The sequence below is a fragment of the Cryptotermes secundus genome, unplaced genomic scaffold, assembly GCF_002891405.2.
Source record: "Cryptotermes secundus unplaced genomic scaffold, Csec_1.0 scaffold99, whole genome shotgun sequence".
Classification (NCBI taxonomy): domain Eukaryota; kingdom Metazoa; phylum Arthropoda; class Insecta; order Blattodea; family Kalotermitidae; genus Cryptotermes; species Cryptotermes secundus.
The window spans coordinates 881,073-890,920 of NW_019725842.1; the positions used below are offsets into that span (position 1 = coordinate 881,073).

The 9,848-nt window shown below is 37.7% G+C and overlaps 1 protein-coding gene across 2 annotated transcripts in view; it reads right to left on the reverse strand.

Annotated features, from left to right (window-relative positions):
* Positions 1-5,615: 5,615 nt before the first annotated feature.
* The window catches only part of LOC111863624 (geranylgeranyl transferase type-2 subunit beta), an 11,062-nt gene continuing 6,829 nt past the window's right edge, over positions 5,616-9,848 (reverse strand). For both annotated transcript variants that reach the window (XM_023850114.1, XM_023850115.1), the window contains exon 6: positions 5,616-6,150. In XM_023850114.1, the coding sequence (XP_023705882.1) occupies positions 5,765-6,150 (386 nt within the window). In that variant the 3' untranslated portion in view covers positions 5,616-5,764. The remainder of the gene's footprint in view (positions 6,151-9,848) is intronic.

Here is a 9,848-nt window from a genome sequence, read left to right on the forward strand (position 1 = left end):
TCTGCACCTGAATACGACCACTCAAGTCCTCCTAGTAAAGGGGTTCAGAATGTGTGGGGTGTCATCTCCGATTCCATTTGTCGTTCACGGTATTGCGCTGAACTGCAAAGGTAACTTCAAGGTCGCGGGTTCGATTCCCGATGAGGTCATTGAATTTTTTCAATTCATCTAATCCTTCCAGCCGCAATATGGCCCTGGGGTCGACTCAGCCTCTAATAGAAATGAGTACCAGGAAGATTCCTGGGGAGTAAAAGGCGTCAGGCGTGTAATGATGACCTCACCGCCATCTAGAAGATATGGAAGTCTCGACCTCTCACAACCCTATGGACCTTCACGTCCTGTTACAGGGTCAGCTTTACCTTTTTACCTAATTAACACTATTTTTTAGTTGACTTGGACGTAGTAATTTAACGATACTATTTCAGAGGCGGACGTAAACAAATTTCTGAAATATTAATGCATGACAGTTGCTACGGAATGAGGGCATGTGCCTAATTAGCAACAGAGTTTATCACGTACTTGACTGATATCGTGACTCGATTTAATGATAAGGTATACACACACAAATCGTGACGTTTTACAGATTACTGTCACACACAGATTAGTGTCCTCAGTCTATCAATCTCCACCAGGTATTGTCTGGTAACGGCTTCCAATGGCGGACCTTCCCTTAATCTAGATGGGTTACCGAAATATCTTTGTGCCTGAGCTACTAGCTTCTAACAGCAACGGCTCACAATGACTGAAATGCAGTTCTCTAACTCCCACCCTAGTGGCCACCTCACACCAACCTCCTAGTCTTCGCTTCACGCACTAAGAACTGACTAAGCTCTGAACCTCATCTCGCTTATAATCCCTCAGCTTGGACCACGTAGAAAGCACAGCTTTTCCATTGTTGCCACATTCCTCTCCATGTGAACGTGCCTGTCCGCGAATGCGTCACCCAGCAACGGCCGCGTATACTTGCTTATTAAAAACCTGTTGCCTAACAGCGAATGTTGTTTCGTTATCTGTTTCGAGGTCGTTACCCAGCTATGGCTCTACACGCTACAATATGTAATCTAATATTTTGCACAGAGAGTGTATTTACAGGTTGCATTTGGCTACCAAAACGTCGATGATTTTCCTCATCGCCTTCAAACCGATGCCAATGGTGGAGAGAGGTTTTATCTTGGAGCAGGGAGACATATTTTTGTACAATAGCCCATTATTTACTTTAACGTGGTTACCTGGATCAAGGAACTGAAATTTTTGTACGCTTTTCAGAGTATTTCAAAATATGGCGTTTAACTGAACTGTTATTTATGGAATCCAAACAGAAAAGAATTGATCCCTTTGGAACTACAGCCCACGATCATTTAAACGACCACAATATCAGTGATGGAACTGAGATTGCTTGCCGATATTTAGGTTATCAGGTATCTTATAAGACATAGGAATAAAAGGGTAAGATAACCATGACTAATCAAAAGGTGAGGATTTGAAAGGAGGCGGTGGCTGCCAATTCTAACCCAGAATTTGCTTTAAGATATTGAGAAGATCCATTATAAACCTGGCCTACAAGAATTTCGAAATGGATGGTTCCCAACGTCTTCGAAGGAAATATATTTTAAATGTGGGGACTCTATGGAAAGAAAGATTGTCCTTTATCGGGTCGTCAGGCGTGGCTATACCGGCTTAGGGTTAAGATTTCTTAGGCTTCAAGCAAACCCAGAGCTTGGGTTTGAAATTAAAGTATTTAAATGGGTGGTGAACGATAAGGTAATTAAGAAGATGAACTTCTTAGTTTCAGTTAATGTTTATTATGATGACAGCAAAGTGATAACAGCAAATATTAATTATGAAGAAAGCAGTCTTTTGGGATTTGGCACCGTGTATATGTGGTGTTAACCGACGTTTCGGAGGAACGTATCGCCTACATCTTCAGGGTAGAAGAAAAAATATAAGAAATCTGCAAGCGAAGAGACCGTGAGAACCGGTAAAAGCAGTCCTACCAAACGTCGGTTAACACCACATATACACGGTGCCAAATCCCAGAAGACTGCTTTCTTCATAGTCACCGCCGTGAAAGCCTCAAATCTCACATAGATGCAAAATATGTCATTATCTAGATATCCATTCCCTGGCTATCAATAATTTCAATTAAAATATCTCTTTTGAGTTGTAGAGCACTATCCTTTGTGATGTAATGCTGTGTAGTCTTGTAGAAGTCCATCAATGCTCCCCTGAAACATCGGCGAACTTCTACCAGAATACACGGTATTACATCCCAGATGATATTACTCCTCACAGTCAAAACTGTAAGAACCTCAAATTCAGTCCAATTTTCTTTACTTTATCCTACTGAAATCACAATCACTTGGCAATGCAAGAACACTTAATTAAGAGATAAGTAGGTTACATGATGTAATTACAGCAGGAAGTGACAAAGACATAAGGACCCTAGTATAGAGTGGACAACTGCACAATTTTCTTAACAATAAAAATAAAACTTGATTAAATTACATTAATAAGATTTTCATTATTAATTTTGTTGTAGTTGTACAATTACATTACATGTTTCAATCTTGAAAGATATAATCAGATGGATTCAAAATAAAATACAGAATCAACGCACTGTAAATTAACATTAAAATATATTTCTATAAAATGGTTCAATTTTTCAGATAAAAGAGGTATACTTTTGTATTAAAAGTTTAAATATCCTTTAAACTGTAGATGAGGTTATTTGTGGTTTAGTATATATATATATATATATATATCGGTGTATTGTGGTGAGTAGTGTGTATGGTTTGATGGATGTTTCTAACATCAAATTTCTCGCTGAGTCGTTGGGTCAATGTGGTTGGGTGATGGAGGGTGTTGTGAATGGCTGTTTGCAATGATTTTCCTGCTTTTAGTTATCTACTGCAACAGTTCATGTATATCGCAAACATATAGTTGTATGTGGTAGGTAGCTGTTGTTGACTGCGTTATAAGGTTGGCATCATCTACAAGTGCAGCCTCATACAAATTCTCTTGTATCTGTTAGGTCATGGGTTACATGCGCAATGGGTGCTAAGTGATGTGTATAACCCTTGTTTGTTATTGCTGGTCTGCAAGGTCAGTTTTTGTGGCTGGTTGTAGTGTTATGAGGCAATGGGTGTGTCTCAACACCGCAGGGTACAAAGAATAAAGACATACAGACAATGGTCCTGGAAGACTGACAAATGTAGAACAAATAAAAAGAAAGCTGCAAACTACAATTTAGTAAACTAACGCTGTCTGAAAGCAGAAGCATCCTCTGAGGCTCATGCCCCAGGTGCAGCTGAGCTCCTGTGGTGTCACAGTACTGATCTCTGTTCTGAGCAAGTTCAAATTAATTCACATGTTCATAACTCTTTCTCTAAAATGTATTTTAATATTAGCCCTCCATTTGCATGCATATCACCAAAGTGTTCTCTTCCTTTTAGTTCTTCTAACGAACAGCCTGTACATGTCTGAACAAAATCCCTGGTTTTCAAATTCTGATTTCTCCAAAGTTCCAGAATTATTCTTATACCTTTCAGTTTCAAGGTTCCCTGTAGCTAAAATTGTTACAGGTACAAATCTAGAGCAATGTGACATAATCTTTTGTTGATTATACATTGATCACATTCTCTAGAGCCTGCAATGAATTTTGAGCATTGATTGCTGCTGCAGTAAGCTGCTGAAAATATCCATAACTTTTTTATTTGGTTAACTGTCCAAGCAAGGCCTCTAAAATACTCTTCCCATAAAAATATAGGATCTGCAGTATCCTGCCATTCAGAATACGTCATGTATTCCTTTCTGGTCATCTAATTAATACTTTCCACCATCTCAGTGTCATGTGTGTGGAGTTTACATAGCAACATGTTATCATGACTTTGTTCTTGTGATGAAAGTCTGAACAAGAAGCACACCCTGCTCAGAAGGGAACCACATCACTTTTAGACATAAAACGAAGTTTTATGAAGCCGACTGCTTCAAGTTAGCCAGTACACAAAAAGACATAATCAGTGATTCATTTAGAATACCTCTGTACATGCTAGCAGGCCCACTAATAAATATATCTTTATTACCAGTCAGTCTAGGACAGAAACTCATTATCTGTGGATGCAACTGGCAGGGGAAACACTCCAAAGAGGCCTCAAGGACACATACAATTTGAAGGTAAATTCTGGAAGATGTGAGAATAAATTGGAATAGGTTCTAAGTAACAAAATTAGGGCCAGAGATGAGTGGTGGTGGTTTTGTAAGAAACCCAAATTAATGAAAACGAGGAAAACAAAAACAAAACAATATGCATGCACAGTGGCATTTGCATTTAATTCATGTTTATTGATTTATGGTGCTTCCTCATAGCAACTGGTTATGGGCTGGAGAGCCAGGGTTCAATTCCTGGCATGGGTAAGAGATCTTTCTTTAATCTACAGCATCCAGACTGGCTCCCATTCAATGGGCTTCTTTCCTGGGTTGGAGGGTAAAGCAGCAGGGGCATGAAACTGGCCAATCACCATCTCTTCCCAAGGTCAAGAATGGTGGAGCTACATCTCCATTCTTCCATACATATTCAAGGTGTAGTGCTTATTTAATTAAGCACACAGACAGCTTTACCTTTACCTCGTTTAACGTTCACTTTAAATGATCCAAATTCATATACCCAGTGCTAAATTTCCTCCAATGAAGATTTTCTTCAATTTAATGTTCAAATCCACTGCTTTTCAAAGACATTTTAGACAGGGATTTTATATATATGTCAAGCCTATCAGTTAATCACTTTCTATTTCTGAAGAAAAAATATAGTTCTCAGAATTCTTATCCCATTTAAAGTCCACCAGAAGCGCTGAAAAAGGAGAAGTGCTAGCACCCAAATCATTGTCAATATGCACCTAATCATCAGAATTTGGCCACTGAAACAGCACTTTATCCCACAATATTAAATATATTATTTTTCTGTATTTCTGAGGTATTTACTTTTTTGTTTTACTGCTATGTAATTTCTCAAAACAGTAGTGTAACAGCACTTTCAGAACAGATCTGCTCATTATGCATAACATACTCTTCCATATAGGAGAACTTTAGTGGACATAACATTAACAGTGTTAATTAAACTGAATACAATGTCAAATGCATAGCACGTCAGACATGTGAACCTTAAACAACTTAGTAAGGAAAAAATATGTACACAGAAAGTGAGATGCTTCCAATTTGAATTCCCATAATGGAAGCCAATATACTTTATTAGACATATATATATATATAACATATTTTTCACATTACTTTATGCAGTATATGTTTTACATGTTGTATACCAATCTTTTGCACAAGATGTACATACAATATACTAGTAAATATATATAATTAACAAATTCTATCATACATAAGCATCTCTCAAAGTGTTTTTTACATGATATGAAATTGGAAAATTATAACTATCAGTTATTCTTACTGATAACTGATAGGCCGTGGAGGTCCATAGGGTTCTGAGACACTGATGCTCCCACATTTTCTAGACGATCGACTCACAGATGGCGGTGAGATTGTCAGACTTACACACCAGTCACCCTTTATCCCCCAGGAAGATTCCTGGTACTCATTTCTGTTAGAGCCGACCCCAGGGCCATAGTGCAGCTGTAAGGATTAGGTCAATTGAAAAAACCCACTGACCTCATTAGGAATCAAACCTGCGATCGTCCAACGTGTAGCTACTAAGGGAAACAAATTTATCCAACATGTCAATTACAGAATTTAATGGATCAGTTCAAAGAGACAGTTTCTGAGGCCTAAGACCAAGTCTGTCAATAACATGTTGAGGCATGCAGTATGTAGGATTGACAGGTTTAACAGTGGGGTCTCCTAGTAAAGACAAGGCGGCTAATCCAAAAAGTGTATGAAAAGGATCAGGTAGGTCACCTGGACGGTCACTGAAGCCACCTGTTTCAGGGTCTTGGCATGCTAACACAAAAGTAACTAGAGCTTCACGATGAATCCAGTGTGAGCGCCCTAGTATACACAAGGAGGCAAGCACCCACCAGGAGTAACACACATCGGGAAGTTTCTCTGGTCTACCGTTCAGGCCACCTGAAGGTAACTGTCGCTCGCATAACCACCATCCTAATAGATCAGCATCTACATAATGCAAGTGTCCTGCAAGTACAAAAATATATTCTTCTTAACATCTTTATATGTAATAATTTGTCAAATACACTGGAACCTGCTGTTCCTCAGCTAGTGGTCAGCTGCTCTCAGACTCCTTTTTTGAATGCTAGGATACTGCCTGAAAACGCTTCCACATAACAATTCCATGCCACAGCACTAAAACATGTTTGTATGTTATTCCCTTCTAATTTAATCTGTTACAGAGTTAATTTCTGATGTTCTGATAATACATGATGTAAGAGAGCAAGGCTCTTTTCACATGTTTCTTCCAATTCCAAAACACTCCTTGTTAACATAAAATAACATAAAGTAAATATTTTGTAAAGCACTGTGATTCCTGCTTCAGAAGGTCTCTTTTAAGACTGTTTCATGCCTAATAAATTAAAATGACTGGGTCCCAAACCATCACCATGAGGATATTGTATTTAAATCTCATTTAAAATTAAAAATATATACGCAGCAATGAAAGAGCTGGGACAGCGCAGTCTGTACAGCAACTGGTTATGGGCTGGAAAACCAACGGGTCGGAGTTTGAGTCCCAGTGGGGGCAAGAATTTTCATTCATCTCTCCATGTTGTCTGGGGCCCACCCAGACTCCTATCCAATGGTTACTGGGGGCTCTTTTCCTGGGGGTAAAGCGGCCAGGGTGTGAAGCTGACTGCTCCCCTATGACTAGTGCCGAGGTCAAGAAAACATGGATCTACACATGCACTCCCCCATACGCCTTCATGGCATAGTTCTTAATTAGTTAAGCACGGGGACAACTTTACCTTTTACCTTTTTCATTGCAGCTAAGAAGGGCAATTTAAAGGCTCACATTGAACACTTTACAAATTTAATAAGTTTTTGTTACATTATGTTACATGCAAATATGGACAAGAAACAAAGCAAACATTTGCAAAAATCAACACCATGCAAGTGCTCAGTAAGCATCAGAAGTTAGGTAGAACTGACAAAGATGTACCAAGTGCTGTTTCTATTACTTCTTTTTCTCTCATCTAATGGAAGCTGCTTATAACATGGTCTACGTATTCTAGCATATGTAAACTGCCACATGATGAAGTTTCTGAAATTGTGTGAACTGTACTGACCTGGATATTATATACTGTTGTATTAGATTGTGAATATTATATATAAATATTTTAGTGTTAAAGATGACTAAACAATCTGCCATAAAATGTAAGGCATCAGTTTCTGTAAAACTGAAAATCATTAAGAAGGTGGATGTTCAACCACATGGCACACACAAAAGATAGCTGACAGACTGCTTTACTTTTGTTAATGCTAGACAGTATTATGGCACACAAAAACTACTTCAGCAATGTGTACGTGCTCAGCCAGATATACAGAAGTTAAAAACTTGTAACTATAAATTTAAATTAATTTTTTAAACATTGCAGAGCCTTTCCTTTTAAGACGTTCTCTGCTTCAGAAATTTATATTGGTTAGTCTCTTGTAAAAATTCTTAAGAAGGATCCATATAATCGGATGAAATTCACAGCTACAACTTAATTGGGTCAAGACTATCAGAGTAAACCATTACTATTTTCTGTCTCTCGCATTCCTCCCTATTCATCATGCATAATTATCAACGCATATTCTGATCAACAGTATATCATCTCAGCAGCTAATCCAGCATCATAAAAAAAGATTATAAACATAAATATCAAGCAAAAATACAAAATTACAGCAGTTAAATTCAGAAAAGATCTTGATCAACCATTCATTGTGAATATGAAACTGTCATCAGAAAGGATTATATATATTAAAAATTCTACTAAAGAAATATATTAAGTAATATAGATTTGTGTAGCTATCAGTTACTCCAAGTACATGTAGCAAAAAAGTGGCAAGTCAAATTCACAGTGAATTCACTATGCAAATGCACATATGACTGGAGAGAAGGCAATACTGTAATATCTTATTATATTTTCTTCCACCTGGAATAATCATTATACATCAGAACAATATTCTAAGAAGCAGTACAATAAGCCTTTCACATTACAGATGTAACAGTTTGGTAAAGTTGTCCCTGTGCTTGATCAGTTAAGCACAGGGACAAGATATGAAGACATATGTGGAATGGAGATACAGCTCCACCTTTCTTGACCTTGGCACTAGACAGAGGTTGGCTTCACGCTCCTGCTGCTCTACCCCCATTACCCATTGGATAGGAGGCTGGGTGAGCCCCAGGATCAGCCTAGTCACAGTGAAGAAAAGAAAACTCTTGTACCATAGGTCTGTACCCCACTGCAACTCATGATGTAATATTTTACCACATGGATAAAAATACAATGCATCATACAGCAATTATGTTTTTCCTTGAAGATATTATTCTTTCTTTTTTCTCCCTTGTTTAATGTCTTATATATAATTCACTTTTGACTGGTTGATCCATAAGTTTATTTAATTACGTTATTTTATTTGCAAATTTCATATATTTGTAGCATCAAATTAGATTAGAAGTTATATGAATGATGAATGTGTATGGATTTGGAAACAAAGGGATCAGTTTAAAGGTACCAAGAAAGTGAATACACAATTTACAAAACTGAGCATTATATTCCAAGAACCTCAAAAAAAAATTGTGAAAAGTTTGCTGTTTCATTAACTTTATACTACCAGTTGTATCAACTCATTCATGTCTATGAATAACAAGAGGGCCATATGTAAATCACGTATCTACCTTTAGTGTTTGTTTCCAGCCTATTAACACTTTTCTTGAATAGTCTAATCATTCTATACAATCTGTAGGAGAAGTATATAAATCATAAACAGAACTTGCAAAATTCACTCTCTGCCCAAAAATGTCAGTGCCTGAATTTCAAACTCTGTCTGTAACACATACAGGTGCAAGCATACAATGTTGCTCTGACGTCCAGATTTTGATAACTGGATAAATAAAGTAAAACCCCTGATTAAGGTTTCTTTGGGGAACTGCAGATTTGTACATTAAAGTGAGGAAAATCTTAAATGGAAGTTAAGAGAATGGATTGAAAGGTCCAAATCTTGACGTTGATGATGGAAGCAACTTAATAATAAGGGTAAGAGAGAATTAACATAATTATGTGCCACTATTATCATAATATATTATGATAGTAAAATGCGTGATAATGGCAACACAATTCTTTGTCTAGTCGCAGATAAATAAGAACTAAACAACCAAGTTCATGATTGTGGTAGTAGTCCCTTCTGTCCTCCCATTCCAGTCAAAACATTAGTATGTGCTGCTGCCAGCTCCTTTGTTTCACAATATTTACCACTTTAGTTTATCTGATTTTATCCTGATAGACAGGGCATGCCCTTTCATATACAGAATGTACAGCAACAGAACATCCACAGCATAACCATGTGCTCTTGGGATCATTTTGAGTTGAAAAGTTCTAATGAACATGAGCCCAACCTGCAATGGTTTGTGAAAAAAATGAAAATAAGAAAATTCCGCCGCCACCACCAACACGACTACTACTCATCATCTTCATCAGTAATCTGTCAAGACGACAGGTCCACAGTCTCTTCCAAAACAAGTCCTCCACTTAATGCGATCTAGAGCTTTCTCCTTCAAATGACAGTATCCTCTTCTGTCCCCAAGGTCATCCAGCATCTTCTTACGTCTTCTTGTCACTTCTATCCGCCCATCTATCTTTCCTTCGATAACTTCTTTTAGAAGGCAGTTTCTGCGTAAA